General features: G+C 43.9%; 1 protein-coding gene across 5 annotated transcripts in view; it reads right to left on the bottom strand.

Annotated features, from left to right (window-relative positions):
* The window catches only part of ERC2 (ELKS/RAB6-interacting/CAST family member 2), a 1,022,300-nt gene that overhangs the window by 622,286 nt on the left and 381,059 nt on the right, over positions 1-18,955 (bottom strand). For all 5 annotated transcript variants that reach the window (XR_009455862.1, XM_059715377.1, XM_059715380.1 and 2 more), the window contains exon 7: positions 201-368. Coding sequence is in view for 4 of the 5 variants with exons in the window: in XM_059715377.1 (XP_059571360.1) it covers positions 201-368 (168 nt within the window). In the remaining variant the exon portion in view is untranslated. The remainder of the gene's footprint in view (positions 1-200; positions 369-18,955) is intronic.

The raw sequence follows: 18,955 nt of genomic DNA, 5'->3' as shown, positions 1-18,955 counted from the left end.
AGTAATCCTGTCTTCCCAAGCGCAACCAACTGAATTATCATTATATGCGCACAGTTGTTGAAACCCAATTTATATGATTAAGAACTACTGACACAGAAGAGCAGTAGATTTGGTCCCTGTTTTTTTGCTACATTAAAGTAAGGTACTCTAGGAAATTAATTAATTCTCTTCTAGTTTCTCTTAACATTTTTTTGTCTTACCTTTTTCTGAAGGACATTGATTTTTCTTTCCTTTACTTCTAACATGTCTTTCATATCTCGAATCTCTCCAGCCAGGGTTCCCTTCTCTTCTGTGAGGTCTTGCAGTTGCTTTGTTTTTTTATTAAGAAAAGTTTCTTTTTCCTCCAGTCGTAATCTCAAGGCATCAACCTGTAATCAGTAAAAGAAACACACATTCAGATTTTGAGGAAAGAATATTAGTAAATACAAGTTTAGGTTATGTACGTTTTTCCATTCTAGCCCCCAGTTTTCTATCACATATGAAGCTTTCACCTTTTTGGCTAAAATTTTGCAGACCATATCTCCACACAAAAGGTGTTTAAGTTCAATTAAATGAAATAAATGCAGCTTCACATAAAAACAGTTGCCAATCTAAGTGGGTTTTTTTTCTGAACAGCTCTAAGGCAGTAATAGCTAGTATAGTACTTTGAAATTCAGTACTGAAACACCCTTGAGTTCTACAGCCAATGAATAATTTAGTAAAACATTCATTTGGATTTGATAATCCTACAGGTCACTGAAAACTACTCAATACACAGACAGTGCATTTTAGATTCTTTTCCAAGGCCATGAAGAAATAACTAGGAACAGAGGCTGTGTGTAGATGAGACAAGAGGAGTGTGTGCACAACACTTTAAAGTGCGCTAAATGCTTTTGCACCACTTTAATGGTGTCAGTGTTTGCACACCTTGGTGGCATATTGCACATTAATTCCAGCTGCTGTAGGAAATTCGGTGGCATAATGCACCTTAAATGAGGGACTCCTTGAACTATTTTTAGTAATGTGCCTTAAGTAACTCCTTAAAGGAGTTTTAGTTTGCTGCCCCTACAGCTGTGGAGTGAAGCACCAGGTTCCATGCAGCTCCACATCTCTGTAGGCAGGCAGCCTGGCAGCAGCCCGGGAAAGCAGGCTCTGCTCAAGAAAAGCGGTGAGCCTGATCTTTCTTCTCCCTCCATGGTTGCGGTGCCCCTCGGGACTGCCTGAGCTGGGTGCCTGCAGGTGGGTGCTGCTGAGGGGTGGAGGGGCTGCCACTGCTGCAGAGGTAAGCACCAGCCCACCCCCTCCCCACAGCCCACGGACTGTTCCACCCACCAGCAGCTTGCCCTCCCCTCCCTGCCAGAGAGGCAAGTAAGTCAGTGGGGTGTGTGCACAACATGGGGGTTTACTTCACCCTAAATTGAAGAGGTGTTTTTTAAAACCCAACGCTTCAATTCAGGGTCCCCATTTCATCTACACATGCCCAGAAAGCTATACTCAGCCTAAAAAACAACCCTGATATTATCATAAACAGGATGATATGGGGGGTGCCACTGCTGTCATGGACAAAACATGCATACAGGAAGCCCAGAAACAACTTTCCAACATGGAATTCTACAAATTCCTGACCGAGGACCATACAGCACAATAACAGGAAGAACTAAATGACCCCTTAACAATACTGTTAGGGTGACAGTATTTGGATCTTAGGGAGCATTGGATTTGCAGCTGAATAAAAGGCCTAGCAAGCTGCTAAACACAAGGCAGAATGGTATGTTAAAAGTAATCTTGCAAGATGCTTAGGCAAGCATTTTCCTAACAATATAGTAGTGTTGTAAGATATATAGCTCGTTGTGTAAGAAGAACAGGATGCAGTCCACTGGCTATCGTTAGGAGACAAAGCAGAAGCAAGACCTTGGAAATGGTGAAGAAATCAGCAAGAAGCCACAAGTGACCGAAAGAAGCTGGGGTCAGGGTCTTAGGCATGCGCTCATAGCAAAAAGACACGTAAATAAGTGAAATACATAGGCAATTCCATGTTAATGAATAAACAGTAAACAGAGGTAGAGCTTAAGATGGGAAGGACTAAGGGTGGAACAAAGGAGGGACAAAGGTGGGGTAAATGTTATTGAGCATGAACGAAGATGTATAAATATGGAAAGAACAGATGCCTGGGGCTGCTGCCCAGTTTTTGGGAGCTCGCCCAAAGCTGTCTCCACTTTGAATAAAGCTGTTGACGAGCAATGTGTGCAGGTGATGCATGATGGCAGCGATCTGTTGTCTCCCCAGTCATTGGGCACCACATGGAGTTGAGGTCTAACAAATACTACCTCTGGAAACAATGGAGAAGATTAATGATTCCATCTCCCAGGAATCCAGGCCAAGAAACTTTTACCTATTATCCACAAGATCCCACAACCTGGCAACTCAGGGTGCCCTACCATCTCTGACCCTGGCACTGTCACAGAGGGAGTTTCTGACTATTTAGCCTATTCCTGTATACCACTGGAGCTGCCACTTATTGGAAAGACTCCACTGATTTCTTAAATTTGGCTTCACGTGAAAACAGATTACAGGCCATAATGAACATTATCCCCATTACGGAGACTGCTTCTATTCCCACTGCACTTTCCCAATTTGTCTTCACACAAACTATTTCAGATTTGGGGACTCCGCATACCAACTAAAAAACAGCACTGCCATGGGCACATGTATAGTTCCCTAGTATGCCCATATATTTATGAAAGACCTTGAAGTCTGTGTGAAATTTTGACAGCCATTTCATTTCAACACTGTTTTGACTCATTTTGAGGTCGAAACAGCAAAATCAAAATGAAACAAAGGCCGTCAAAATAACCTCAAAACAAAACAAGGCTAGTCCAGCTGGGCTGACTTCCCATCCCTGGTGCTAGGTCATGCCCGGGGCAGGGAGGCATCCCCTAGTATGGGGGATGGGGAGGCAGCCCAGCTGGGCTGCCTCCCCATCCCCAGCGAAATGTCAAAATGGCATCGAAACAGCCTTTCTGTTTCAATAGAATGGAATGGAACAGCTGTTTTGAATTGAAATAAAATTCAAAACAGAACACTGTTCCGTTGAACTGTCGAAACTCGAGGCGAAACGGAACAGTGCCATTTTGCACAGCCCTAATGGATACATAGGAAGGAATCCCTAGATAACTTTCACCAGGGCATTAACTACTTCTACCTCTCCATCAAAATGACTCTGGAATACTCCATCCAGCAAATTAATTTCTCAGACGTCAAAGTGAAGGATTGCAATGCCCACATAGCCACCACAAGTAGCACAGACACTGTGATAAATAAAGTGGAACTAGAAAAGAGAAAGAACAGAAACTGAACTAAACTGAAAAACTATACTGCTTCTATTTCTTCCTCTAGCCTGAATTCAGTGTAATGGAAAGAGAAACTTATGTGGTTTAAGTGAAAGCCAACTGAGGATTAATAAGCCCCAAGTGCTTAACTTTATTTTAATTATATTTAAAAACACAATTAAGGTCCCAATCCAGCAAAGCACTGTAAATATGTGCTTAACTTGAAACATTACTACTTTAATGTGAGTTATTCCTCATATTGGTTCCTTGAATGATCACTTGTCACCAAGTCACCTTGTAAGTGTATAGTGCTCCATTAAGTGTGGCTAGCTACACATTTGTGAGCAACAACCAGGCAGCATACTACAAAGGACTGGGAGGGGAAATTCTGACCAAGATAGCAGGGCAGAAACATAGTCTTAAAACAAATTATGTTCTGCCCAACTGTTATTTTTAAGCCATAATAGATAAAACATTAAATATTATTTCTTTAAATTTAATCTTTATATAAACAAAGTCTAATTTTTAAATAAAATAATACACACAGGAAAATCTATTATATCCACAAAAATATTAGGATAACCTAGCTGCACATAAAATTTGATCCTCTCACATAAGTCCATTTAAGAGTTCCTCTTCAAAAATTCCTACTTTTTAAAATGCCACTGGAGATCAATAAAATTGAACCACTGTTAGAGCTAAACTTTATGGATTCAATTCTGCATTCCTTGCACAACCCAAACTCCCATCAAAGTCAAACATGGGTTACAGAAATAAGAACAATTTATTCTTAGTGAACTGTGTCTGTTTGTTTTTGAGAAGACTGTTTAATAAGCCAAAAATTTTAGTGAGGGTAACGGGAGTGAAAAAGGAGAGGCCAAAAATCATATTATGTTGGCTACTTCCAAGCTTACTTTTCCTCCACTGAAGGATGACCAGCATGTCTAGCTTGGAAAGTATACAAAATAAGTTGGCCAACTTTTGGGTACCAAAATCAGAGATATATTTCCAGATGCTCCACAAATCCAAAACCTACCACAGATCTCTGGAACCAAATGCAGTCGACATCATTTTCAATTTCAGGTTGTGTAAGCCACCTTAATACAGCACTGCAGGTAGAATAATCAGCTCTGCTAAGAAGCAGAACTAATTAGCCTTAATGTAACACTGTGGGAATGTGATTACACTGCTTCAGGTGTAACTAATTAACTTTCCAAGAAAGATAATTAACTGGCAGAGAGCAGTGAGGTATCTCAGCAGAACACTGTCTGGTACTGTGACACTGTAGGAGACGGGGACATTGTCCAAATTTAAAGCTATTATCTCAAGGAGTCTTTTGGGACATCAGGACACAGCCCCAAAATGCAGAACTGTCCTAGAAAGCCTGGGATGCTTGCTCACTTTAATACAGAGGCAATTTTAAGTTGGACAGAATCTGCAGGGAATATATTACCACCCAGTCAAAGTTAATAGAATTCAAATCAAAACACTATGAAAGAAAACACACTTCCAGTGGCACCACAGGACTCCTTACATAAAGGTCATTTTTCTGACTTTGTTTGCCTCCATGGCTGGTCATCATAATCATCAGGTGCCTGTGTTAAATGGAGCCCCATAGGCTGGTTTCAGCAGTACGTCTGAGAAGAGTTAAACCTTGTGGGAGTTTTGCAGTATAAGTTTTAAAAACATGTGTGAGTGTTGCATCCCTATCAATCTGTGCTATGGTAACACTTTAAGTTGCTACAACCACACTATTATTCCTCCAACAAACTAAGAGATTGTGCAGAATTGTTTTTCATGTTTTTTCTTTTCCTCCTTATTTCTCCTGTCTATTCTTCTTCCTTCACATGTCTTCCTCTCAAATACCCTGTGGGGAATCACCGTACACACACTCCAGTTTGAGAAGGATAGTCCTAGAATAATTTTCCAGCCAGCAGTGCACTGCAGTTTCATGAGAAATTTTAGGTTAATGCAAATTTCATATATAAAATTTGCAACAGCAGAAAGTTCTATATTGGAATAAGTAGACATTTTACTGAAAAATATATTTAACTCATAATAAAAAGACAGAATTCAGCAAGCAAGGAAAAAATAATGCCACATTTTTAAGCAATACAGTTAGACTAATCAGAAAGGATCATGTATATTAATCAATCTACCTTTTCCAGGTTGTTAAGCAGAACACTGTTAAAGTACAGATTAATCTGAAAAGAAATCTGATTTATTTTGATTTATAATCTGAGTTTTGTACTGCTAAATTTGTTCTGAACAAGTCTTTGCAAAGCCACTTCTAAAACTCAGTTTAGGACCAATTTAAATGATCTATTGGATCTCAGGATACATGTTCTTCCTGCTCTTAAAATGGCTCATTGCTTTTCTGTAAACTGGGAAAACTAGTATGTATATACTAGTTTACTGAAATTTCTTCTATTAAATTTTTATTAAGATTTTTAATAAGGAGAACATCATAATAGGTAATCTTTCAGGTCACAAGCATTATACAAGTGAGTGACTTTTTAAGTAAAGAACTCAAACCAAAAATCACTACCATGTTACAGAATGTCAATTTGAACTTGTCTGTCCAAATTAATAACCACAAGTCCTTCTTTATATTCAACCACTTACCTGCTATGTGCTCTTGGGTTCCATTATATTCTTAAGACACCAGCCTGGAACTGAGTGCTTAAACAGCAAGCCACACCATTGCTAGCATGCACCCTGAAAATACTGTTCCTGAGGAAAACATTGTGGACCTGATTCTCAGAAGTGCTGGTAAGCCACAGCTTCATACATGACATCAACAGGAGTCAGTGTCTCACAACAACTGAAAAAAGGATCTACGCATCTGCACAAGGGAAACAGGGCTACTTAACAAGAGTGCAGAGCACACACACCCCTCTACAGCCCAAGAGCAATACAAGACCCATGGTCACCCTTCTTCCTTTGGTAGTTACCTGGTAGGGCAGCCTAACGACACTGTCACATCTAGGTTAGATTATGATTGCAACTGACCCTGCCATGTACAACTTTAGGACTTCCTAGGCTGTGGCAGAATTTAGGAAAATGATAAATTAGAAGCTGCCAAAGACAGCACCCTGCCATCTGCAGGGTCGATAAGTGCTCTTCTCACCCCTGCCACCTCTGGTAGTGCCACTGCCACTGCAGAGCTCATCTCCTGCTGTGCTGGTGGGAATTCCCTCTCCCCCCCACCCCCCACCCCGTTCCACAGATCAACGGCTTGGCTACAGCAGCTATGGCAGAGCCACCACTGATAGGCAGAGCCAAGCAGCAACATTTTTGTCACAGCTGAAGAGGACACCCAGCTTTTTCTGGGACTGTTAAAGAGGCAATGGGAATTGCTTCAAGACAGGTAGGGAGCCAGGTCTCTTCCCCTTGGGATCAAAATGCAGCCCTACTAAGAAGTCTGTCTTTGAAGCAGGTACTAGTATTTGCACCCTCTTTGTCATGCTACAAATAGCTGACTTGTATGCTTACTTTTTATAGTGTTATGTCAGCATATTTAGCATTACAAATGTAACACCTGTCCATGGCACAAGTGTCCCTTAAACTGTTTACCAACAGCTTCCTAAATATTCCTAAATATATGAAGACTGTAAGAACTGAGCATTTCTTAATCTGGAGTTTGCAGAATCAAACTAATTTATCCATGTAAGTTCTTCTATCCTTCTCAAAATCAGTGTCCTAGTTAGTGTTGTCACTTTTTATTTCCTTTGTGAGGCAACATTATATTATTTCCAGTTACCATTACCAACACAGTTACAAAGGCGTTCCAAGCACTTAATAGATAAGTATACTTGAGAGCTAAGATTAAAACCTGCAGGTGATTCAAGATCACCTTCAAACCTAAAGCTGAAATATTAGACGAAGTACCCTCTCATTACTTGAATGAGGTAGTGAAATATAATTCTCTCTCTATTCTTGTTTTTCAGGAGCTTTCATGGGAAGGAGCAGTTAAGTTAGTGACTCCTCTTTCTTGCCATGGCTGTCAGCAGGACACACACAGTGTTCCAACCACACCACTAAGACCCTTTCCTTCACTCTCCTTTGGTAACCAGTTCTCTAGCTGGGACTCTGCTGTCTGCATAAACGCTGATGGAATGAGTAGATGATCCCTGTTATATGACTCACAGTAAAGAACAGTGTTGTGATCAGCTCTCAGCTGGAGCTCCCATAGATGCGCAGAGCACTGACTGGGTGCCAGCTGTGGAGAGTGAATAGGCATACATACTGTGTGTGGTCGTATATGTATAGATTTATTTTCCATTCACAGGAATGCATGCATGGAGCTTGCAGGAACACTGGCTATGTCAGTCATTTTTCCTCTGCCTTGAATTTTGCTCTCAGCCTCCAGTAATCATAAACCAAACCTTTCGCATTTCTCAGAAAGTGAAACTACCTCAGCCTGAACCGCATGCAACCTTTTTAGTACAATATAAGCTTGGTATAAGTAAGTATGACATCATTTCATAAGCCAAATCTGAAATGCCAGATGGTGTAAAACCAAAAAGCTGTTAAATAAGTCCCCTGCTTTGTGGAAGGAGCAAAATAGTGTCTTGTGTAGGTCCAGGTTTACTTTCCTGTTATAAATTATCTTTATCTCCCTTGAAAATGGGGGCTGGAGTGGTGTGGGTGCTAAGGTGCACAGCTGACAGCCAAAGGCTGCAAGTTTGAGGCCACAGCAGAAGTGCTCATAACATGGCCTGTTGGATTCAAACAAATCTACAAATTCTGCTAAATACCTTGTCACAAGGACACAAAAAAGGAAAGTTTCCCTCAACAATAACAAAAAATACAATGTAGCATGACCGTGGAAAAATTGCCTGTTATCTTGATCCAGTAGGTCTACTGCATTTTAAATATGATCTGAAAAGAACTAGAACACGAATCATATTACAGCCTCAGGTACATATATAAAACTATAAGCATTTTCTGTACACAAGCCCCCTCTCTTTGGCTTTTCACTCAGCACTATGTAATTTTAAGTCTTTAACTTTTTCTCCTCAAGCTTTGGCAGTTCATTTACTAGTAAAACTTGGCAATCTATAGAACACCATAATTTTCCAGAAAAACAAAGCAAAATCAGATTCTAAATCTAGCACACCAAGAATTTCAAACACTATTGCATAAGTAAATTGCTTTTTAATTTTGTCTAACTTACTTTTCCTCAGCAACTACTTATTTCAAACATATAATACATTAAAACCTGTCATTTGCTGTAGCAAATGCAACACTTTTGTAACACTTCAGTACTAGACTACACTTTAAAAAGAAAGGAAAAATTCATGTAAGCGGCAAAAATTGCCAAATTCTAAGTCAAACTTTATTAATCTTCATGTCATCGCTCACCACTCATGGCCAGTTCCAGAAGTGACGTCTACTTCTTTAAGGCCCTGCTGTTCACTGTTTAACTTTTATGCTATGTTATGTATATCGCTTAGGAAACGGTTTTAACTCCTACAGAGTTTAACTAGGAAATAACACTGAAACAGCAGTTCTTCATGTTTTAAGAATTAAACATAAATATTGTCCTGAAAAGTAACTGTAAAATACAGCTAACCCTACCCTGCTCCATACTTGCCTTTTAGATCCTTAAGGGCCCCTTCTTATACAGGAAGCTAAAGGTGCAATGGGATTTAATGAGCAATTGTGGGATCATGCATTAGATCCCATTGTACCTTATTACCAGTTCAGGGGGAGCCCAATCTCAGGCTTCCCCTGCACTGGCAAGCTCCCATGGCTAGGAGCCCCACACACCCCAGTTGAGGGTCTCCCAGACACAGGGGTGCCCCACACACCCCCAGGGCTGAAGGATTGTGCTGCAATCTCCCCACCCTAGGGGTGGAGGAAAACACCTACAGCTCGAGGTTCCCCACGATCCACCAACCCTGGGAATTTCCCGCACTCCCAAGCCCTAGGGATCATAAGTGATGTAAACCCCAGGGTCCAAGGGTTTCCCACACTACTGTGTGTCACAGGGCACTAAGGTCTGCTCCTTTAAGGGCTGAAACTGCCTAGGGAGAGAGCCCTAGCAGTCAGGCAGGAACCTCACAGGTGCAGGTTACTGTGGCAGCAGGCCTACGGAGGGATTTAGCCTGCACCTGCAGCTGATCGGCTGACTGGAAGAGACAGGGCCCTGGGCCCATATAAATCCCAGGGCTAGGGCTAGGGAGTCAGTTCCCTGACAGAAGCCAAAGGGGAAAGAGCCTCCAGGGAGGAATTGCCCAGAGATGCTGCAGCTGCCTGGTATGTGGCACTTAGGGCTAATGGGTATCCAGGCGCTCACCAGGTATCCTTGACTACTACACACTTAGTGCAGGGAAGAAGTTTGACTCTCTTAAATGGGGCAGAGCACACCCTGAACTTTTTGTATTATGTTACAGCTCACGGGCTCATGTTTTGGTTGCTGTCTTATAATTCCGGAGGATCAGGCTGAGGCTATTGGGGAAGGAGAAGGCCTCATGGGCCCATTACAGTGTGGGGACCCCAGTGCAAGAGTGGGCACAGGATTCAGGGTGAACAGACCCCAACACCAAGGGGCACTGAGAGAGGGCTACAGAGAGCCCAATGATGACTGAAGGCCAACCTAAATTAAGACCTTGGAGAGACAACGAATGAATGCCATCTGTGAGGCTTGGAGCATGGTAAAGGGGAGGTTTGGAGCCATACATCTAGCCCATAAGGCTGAGGGTGTCCCAAAAGGCATCCCAAAAGGGGTCCAAGAACCCACAAGATTCAGCAGGGTCTGTCAGGACCGTGCCCAACATAAACTTGAGGGCAGCCTCCCTATTCATAATAATCATCAACGAGACGTGGCAGACGAGAAAGAGGGTGCCCTTTGGGCAGGATTGGTATGACCTCGGGGTATCACGGCCATCCCTGAGGACCCCGTTCTGTGACACTGAGCCCTGGGGTTTGTGCCATGATCCCTGTGGATGATGGGGCACCCAGTCACAGGGGAGACCCTGATAAATGTGCAAATTATAAAGTTAGTACACATTTTCAAGGTCTAACTTTATAGGTTGGAGCTTTTTACTGTGTGATAGCTACTATGCAGATGTAGTTGGTCTTCAGTTAATTGTGCAATACCTATAACTTGTAGAGAGGGGCTAAGACCGATATGTTATAAAATAGAATTATTCAATGAGAGACCATGTGTACTGTGTGTGCTACGGCCCAGGGCTGCAACGGTTTAACAGGACTTTCCCTGCAGTTACTGCTCTTAGTTGCTCTGGCACCAGTGCAGGAACTGAAAACAGAGCAGCTGTATTTCTGTGCTGCTCTTGGTGTGTCTAGCTAGTGTGGAGGAGCTGTTGACTGACTCAAATGCAGAGGCTTCAAAGAAATGGACATAGGTCAGCAGTGTGGGAGGGATGGTTTTAAAGATGTGATTGTGGGGTGGGGGCTGGAGTGGAGCTGCAGCCAGTGGCAGGGAAGGGAAGAACGAGGATTGAGATCAGAGTAGCCCTTACACTATGGAGTGCTGACTTCTCTGAAAACTCACTAGGTTGAGGGTCAGCAACCTATGGCCTATGTACTGGATACAGCCTGCAAAGAGACTTTATATGGCTGCCAAGCATGCTGCTGCTTCCCCAGAGCCACAGCAGAATAGGACAGGCAGGACTACTGTGCCTCCCAGCAGTAAGTGGGGTCTTTCTGGAGATCCTTTCCGGATTCCAGCCAGTCCAATTCTGTTCCACAAGAGCTGACATAGAAAGTTGCTGAGCTCCAGTTGCAGCTTGTTGGGATCAATGAATCCAGTTTAAGAATCAGCAGAACTGTGTGGTGGCAGTATTTGGCCTCCTTCCACCTCCTTTCTGCCTGCTACCATCAGCTGCTTGGCCCCTATGTACAGAAGCTGGGTCAGAGGTAGCTGATTGGGCTGTTTTGGGGGACAGCGATTCATTTAGGTGTTTTGGATCACTGTTCTGTTTTGATTTGGCCAAATCTGTTTCAGAGATTTGGATTGGCCGGGGAGAGGCAGGCACAGTGAGGTGACTGCAGGTTCTCCCGTGGCTCCTCTGGCTGTGCCTGCCTCTGCCTCTGTGGGGGAGCTGCAGGAGAAAAAAAAAAAGCCAATGGCACTTTATCGTGCATCAGCAGATGCATGACGAATAGGTCCAAGGAGGTGATACTTCCCCTCTATCGGGCGCTGGTCAGACCGCAGTTGGAGTACTGCGTGCAGTTCTGGGCGCCACACTTCAAGAAGGATGCGGATAACCTGGAGAGAGTCCAGAGAAGGGCCACTCGTATGGTTAAGGGCCTGCAGACCAAGCCCTACGAGGAGAGACTAGAGAAACTGGACCTTTTCAGCCTCCGCAAGAGAAGGTTGAGAGGCGACCTTGTGGCTGCCTATAAGTTCATCTCAGGGGCACAGAAGGGAATTGGTGAGTATTTATTCACCAAGGCGCCCCCGGGGGTTACAAGAAACAATGGCCACAAGCTAGCAGAGAGCAGATTTAGATTGGACATTAGGAAGAACTTCTTCACAGTTCGAGTGGCCAGGGTCTGGAACGGGCTCCCAAGGGAGGTGGTGCTCTCCCCTACCCTGGGGGTCTTCAAGAGGAGGTTAGATGAGTATCTAGCTGGGGTCATCTAGACCCAGCACTCTTTCCTGCTTATGTAGGGGGTCGGACTCGATGATCTATTGAGGTCCCTTCCGGCCCTAGCATCTATGAATCTATGAATCAATGACTAAATTCAGGACTTGAATGTATTTTTACTTCTCCTAAAGATGTGGCTACAAGCCACATGTACACACTTAAGGCAGAATTTAATAAGAGATGCAGATATTTTAATCCTGTGTGATTAATATAATATTCTTAGTACATGGATCTGTGGAGAAGTGTAGCCAGCTGATCAAGGGAAGTGATTCTTCCCCTCTATTTTATACTGGTGAGGCCATATCTGGAGTCCTGTGTCCAGTTTTAGCCCACCGCCCCAGAAAGGATGTGCACAAATTGGAGAGAGTCCAGTGTAGGGCAATCATAATGGCTGGAGCACATGACTTCTAAGGAGATGCTGAGGGAACTGGGGTTATTTAGTCTGGAGAAGAGAAGACTGACAGGAGGTTTAATAGCAGCCTTCAATTACCTGAAGGGTGGTTCCAAAGAGGATGGAGCTGGACTGTCCTCAGTGGTGGCAGATGACAGAAGAAGGAGCAAAATGATCTCAAGTTGCAGCAAGAGAAATTTAGATTAAATATTAGGAAAAACTCTCTCAGTAGGAGGGTAGTAAAGCACTGGAACAGGTTACCCAGAGAGGTTGTAGAATCCCCATCCTTGGAGGTTTTTAAGACCCGGGTAGGCAAAGCCTTGGCTGGGATGATATAGTTGGGTATGAGCAGGGGGTTGGATTAGATCCGGTTGGGCAAAATATGGCCCACAGGCCAGATCCAGCCCGCAAGGCCATTGTATCTGGCCCACAGGGCCCCTAAAAAACTTAGAAAATTAATATTTATCTGCCCTTGGTTCCCATCAAATATGACAGGAAAAGGGGCAGTAGGACCCAGGGGAAGCCCTCATGGGCTCTTGCAACAGCAGGGCCTGCCCAGCCCCGCCCTCCCAGCTGGAAACCCCAGCAGGGGCTTCTGGCCTGGGACCATAGGGCTGCACTGTGCCAAACTCAGGTAAGGAGGGGAAGGGCAGGAAAGGACCCCAGGCAGGAAAGGAGCCCAGAGAAAAGCTGACCATGAGGAAAAGCGGCTCCTCACTCACCCCATGGCCAGTGCTCCCTGCTGCAACTGCTCACAGCCTGCACAGGGCTGTGCTGAGCAGGCACAGGCAGCCCCATGCAGGCTGCGAGTGGCTGCAGCGTGGGGCACCAGCCATGGGGCCGCTTTTTCCCCCCGCTGCACTCAGCACCAGCTTGTAACCCATCCCTGCTGCCAGCCTGAGCCCCGCATGGCAGCAGCAGCTGTGGCCACCTGGCTTGCCACGCTGGACAGCGTTTGCCACCACTGCCTCTGTGCTGCCCAGTGCATGAGCTCCAGGTGGGCAGCAGCAGCAAACACTGCCTGGCACGGCAAGCGGGGGGACTGCAGCTGCTGCTGCTGTGTGCAGCCCCAACAGGCGAGCCCAGAACCAGCGCGGGGCCCAGACTGGCAGCGGGGGTGGGTTACAAGCTGGTGCTGAGTGTGGGGGGGGGAAGCAGCCCCTCCCTCGTCCCATGGCTGTCGCCCCACTCTGCAGCTGCTCGCAGCCCACATGGGGCTGCCTGTGCCTGGTCGGGGCAGCCCCGCGCAGGCTGCGAGTGGCTGCAGCAGGGAGCACCGGCCACAAGGCGGGCAAGGGGCTGCTTTTCCCTGTGCTCCGCACCAGCTCCTTCCCTGCTAGTGAGCAGGGGTTGGGGCTGCACGCTGCCCCCTGCCTGTACCATGGGGCTGGGCGACACTGGGAGTGAGCGGGCAGGGAGCCAGTGGGAGCACGGGGCCAGTACCGGTGTGTCCCGGGGCCAGCACCAGCAGGGCCCAGAGCAGGGCAGCAGGGGTACAGGGTCCTGGGCAGCAGGGCTCTATGGAGCTGGGCCAGCTCTCCACCTCTCCCTGCTGGTGCAGCCCAGCCTGGCTCCACAGACCCCTGCCAGCCTGTGCTGTGCTTTGGGCCCCACTGGTGCTGGCCCTGGGTCACTGGTCCCAAGATGGTGACCAGGGGGTGAGGCACCTGTCAAGGGGTGGGGCTACCCATGTGGCCCTCGACAGCTTGCCAAAACTGGGTAAGCGGCCCTCCGCCTGAAATAACTGCCCATCCCTGGACTAGATGACCTCTTGAGGCCCCTTCCAACCTTAATTTTCTATGATTATTTTACAAAAAATTGTATCTGGAACTACAGGTGCCCACCTCTGCACAACAGTTCCTAACCCTATCATATTCATATGATCATTGTGACAGGTAAACACAAGAGCTGGACTGTATTACCATATTTACTTGCATACCACACATATACTTTTTCCCAAAAAATCAGCCTTTCAAATTTGGGGTGTGAATCATATGGGCAAACTGATTTTTCTTCACTAGAATAGAAGCATGCAAGAACAAAATCATGGACAGACTCCTGCAAGATGTCTGCCATGCTTCTCCCCATCAGGGAGGCAGTGAGTGGAGATCACCTCTCAAGGTCAAAGCAATGGTATTAACCCTCTCACAGACACAGCATGACTGGGGAAAAAAAAATTTCTTCACTCTGCCTACCCAAAACAAGATCTTTACTTTATTTGGGGGAGCATAGCATATGAGAAAATACATGTAGTGATCAAGAGTCCCAAATCCTCCAATTTCTTGCATGTGGGTACACTTGTCCCTGCATAGAGCCACACTAATGTCGGGAAAGCTCCACATGAGTACAACAGTCTGATGTGCATCACCCTTTCCATAGCAAGATTCCATTGGTTGAGATCTTTTTATATGCTTAATAAGATTCCTCAGCACTATCTCCCACGTATAGGAAGACATATATCTATTTCTATAATTTTATCATGCATGTCTGCCCAATTTTTGTGACAATCTGACCTCCTAGTTCTTTTGCTGACAACATCCCAGAAATTTGAAGAAAAGCAAAGCACACTTTTGGTGCTAAATTTAAATTCTGTACATTTGCAAATTTGGCAATCTTTTAAAAATCTTAAAGAGCTAATATTCATTAATGATGATTTGATTTTCATTAAACAATATTCTGATGTACTATTCCCTTAAACCTTACATATAAACATTGCTTAAGTATTTATTTATGGCATTTAACCATGCTGTAGGGGAGGCTAGAATTTGATTCATATCTACAGGGCCAAATTATCCCCTATAGAGAAATGCATGCATGCGCTCTCACACACCAAATTCCACAAACTCCCCTTCACATCCTATTCCCTGCCCAATCTGCATCTATATTCCTTTCTTCCTCCCTAGCCTTCAACATGCCACATACAGAAGCCACCCATGCCACATGTGCCACAAGTTGGCCACCTCTGCTATAGGACAAAGGAGGGGCAATATCATCACAGTCGAACAGACAGGATGAATTAACTTTTTCCAGTGATTCTAAATGTGTCAGAAGGTGGTGTTTCAATATAGCATGTAACACTCCCATCTTGCCACCACAAACTTAAGCCACATCCTCCTCCAACTTATATCCTGGTCTGGTAGACGATTCTTGAAACTGCTGAAGTAACTGATCTCCTTTCACTTATTAGACATCTAATCCAGAAACTGCTGGGTTTTCATAGCTGCTCACCGTGATAATAAAGAACAAGACCTGGTGACTAAATGAGTTTAGAAAATGGTTTAGCTGGAATGGAGATTATATCCACTATAAAAACGGTTCCTTCAATCTGTTTCAAGCCCATTGGAGATGAGTCCTTACATCATCTACAGCAAGGAATTCTGATCATATGAGGATTAACAACGCAGCCAAATGTATAAAAGCAGTATTATTCAGACTAACATCTCTGGCTACATCTAACACTAAAATTGGGTGGTTTTAAGTGACTAATCCTACGTTCAGAAATTAATGTTCAGTTCAGTTCTAGTACATTTCAGAAAGCACATGGGAATTGTAAATCATGTGTTAATACTTAACGTTTTTCTTAATAAAACTTCCAACACTAACCTTACCTCATTGAACTTACCTCACTGACTTTTATGCTCACTATAAAACTATAGCTGTCATAATATTTTTTGACTTACTGCAAAAGGAAGTCAGTCATTCCAGAGTCAATGTTATTTTGCACCATAATGATAGTAGTAAATTCAAAATACTTAAAACCAATTTACAAAACTATCAATCTTGGGGAGTTCTACCTTTTGAAAATTCTGCCTCCAAAAGCTTTCAAATTTTATTAATTAAATAAATAGAATTATATTAAAATGCCTCAATGCTCATTCTTAAGGTTGTATCAACACATAGAAATGATTCATACTAAAATTGTGTATAATGTCTTTATATTATTATTGAAATTAGTAGATAGGCCCTCAGTGTATATATTACAAATTCTAGAAAAAATCATTTTAATATAGATTTGATATGAATTTGATATTAGTTGCTTCCTTTTTCAAATTATTTTTCTACTAATCATTTATATCAATCTTTATAAATGGTTTGGTTACCAATGAAATAATTCTTTTTTTGATTACTATTGATCTTATTGATTACTATTGATCTTACTTCAGATAACTGTTACTAGGTTACTATAGTAAAAAAAGCGCACAGCTGAGGATTTGGATACATATGAAGAACTGTGTTACAGTTCAAGGACTAGGCCAGGCTCAGGGACAACTGACAGCATATATATGAGTTTTCAAAGATAATGACTAGCAGTCCTGGGATTGCAGAGTCACTGGCCAGTATCTTTGAAAACTCATGGCAACTGAGGAAGGTCCCAGATGAGTAGAAAAGAGCAAATATAGTGCCCATCTTTAAGAAAGGTAAGAAAGAGGATCCATGAAACTACAGACTAGTCACCCTCGCCTCAGTGCCTGAAAAAGTCATGAAGCAGAATCAATGGAGTCATGGAGTCAAGGAATCAATTTCTAAGCACTTGGAGAAGAAAGTGATCAGGAACAGTCCACATGGATTCAACAAGGGCAAGTCATGCCAAATAAGTTGATTGCTTTCTTTGATGACTGATGAGATCATTGCTTTCCCCATGTCCATAGAGTTAGTTGCTGTGATATACTTTGACTTTAGCAAGCCTTTGATACAGTCTCCCACAGCGTTCTTGCAAGCAAGCTAAGAAAGTATGGTTTGGATGAATGGATTGTAAGGTGGAGAGAAAGTTGGTTGGATTCTCAGGCTCAATGGGTAGTGATCAATAGCTCGAGGTCTAGTTGGCAGCTGGTATCAAGTGGAGTGCCCCAGGGGTCAGTCCTGGGGCCAGTTTTGTTCAATATATTCATTAACAATCTGGAAGATAGTATGGATTGAACCCTAAACAAGTTTGCAGATGACACCAAGCTAGCAGGTGTAGTAGATACACTGGAGGGCAGGGCTAGGATTCAGAGTAACCTTGACAAATTGGAGGATTGGGCCAAAAGAAATCTCAAGAGATTCAACAAGGACAAGCGCAAATTCCTGCACTTGGGAAGGAACAATCCCATGCACCGGTACAGGCTGGGGTCTGACTGACTGAGCAGCAGCTCTGCAGAAAAGGACCTGGGGGTTACAGTGGACAATAAGCTGGATCTGAAACAGCAGTGTGCCCTTGTTGCCAAGAAGGCTAATAGCATACTGGGCTGCATTAGTAGAAGCATTGCCAACAGATCAAGGGAAGTGCTTATTCCCCTCTACTCAGCACTGGTGAGGCAATACCTGGAGTCCTGTATCCAGTTTTGGGCCCCACTATAGAAAGGGTGTGGACAAGTTGGAGAGAGTCCAGCAAAGGGCAACGAAAATGGTTAGGGGGCTAGGGCACATGAGGAGAGGCTAAAGGAAGTGGGCTTATTTAGTCTGCAGAAGAGAAGACTGAGGGGGGATGTAATACTATCCTTCAATTACCTGAAGGGTGGCTCCAAAAAGGATGGAGCTAGACAGTTCTCAGTGGTGGGAGATGACAGAACAAGGAGCAACGGTCTCAAGTTGAAGCAAGGGAAATTTAGGTTGGATATTAGGAAAACTTTTTCACTTGAAGGGTGGTGAAGCATGGGAATGGGTTACCTAGAGAAGCAGTGTAATCTCCATCCTTGAAGGTTTTTAAGATCTGGCTCGACAGCGCCCTGGCCAGAATGATCTACTTGGGGATGGTCCTGCTTTGAGCAGGGGCATGGACTAAATGACCTTCTGAGCTCCCTTCCAACCTTAAATTTCTACGATTCCATGTTTATACTGCTCTCATTGTAACATCACAAATTTCAATTAAGTTTTAAATTGAATCATCTAACTATAACCCTCTTTTTTTAGCCCTCTTTTTCTCTCCTCAGTTGATGCAACTAGATGCACTCCATCACTCTCATAGATGGCTAGCTCTCAACCTACAAAAACTGTTCTGCTAGTTCTTCCTCACAACTGAAGAAAACCCCAGTCCCCTCAGTGGAACTACAACTATTTGCTGTTGTGCTGGGTTCTGATCCATTCCAAAAAGGGCAGGATATTCCTCATTACTTTCCCTAGGTTCTTGGCCATTCTCTTTCTATCCATGTGGAAAGCTGGCACACATTTTCCTATCTTGGAGGGTTGTAAACATCCTGTCACAGATGCTTTCCTTCCCCTTCACATTACGTATCTGAGGGTGCAGGGTAAATATAGCAACCATTCAACTGGTAACAACAATCACAAGATTATACAGAAGTAGGGCTTGAAGAGACCTCACAAGGTCAGCAAGTTCAGCCCCTGCTCAAGGCAGGATCATGCCTGAATAAATCATGCAGCTAAGTATGTGTCCAACCTGCTCTTAAAAATTTCCAGGGATGGAGATTCCACAACATCTTTAGGTAGCTAATTCCAAGGTTTGATCACACCTATAGTAAAAAAAAAGTTTCTCCTAATTTCCAAACTAAACTTCCTTTCCCACACTTTGGGCATGTCTACCTGAGATGCTTACCTGCCCATTAGCAGTCTACACATGCACAGGCTTACTACACAGTCAATCTTCCTAATCCTGAATAAATTTGCTACATGCAAATGCATGTAGCAAATTTACTCGAGAT

The sequence above is a fragment of the Alligator mississippiensis genome, chromosome 12, assembly GCF_030867095.1.
Source record: "Alligator mississippiensis isolate rAllMis1 chromosome 12, rAllMis1, whole genome shotgun sequence".
NCBI classification, from domain to species: Eukaryota; Metazoa; Chordata; order Crocodylia; family Alligatoridae; genus Alligator; species Alligator mississippiensis.
The sequence above is the reverse complement of the archived record's forward strand: the minus strand, read 5'-3'. Positions and strand labels throughout refer to the sequence as shown.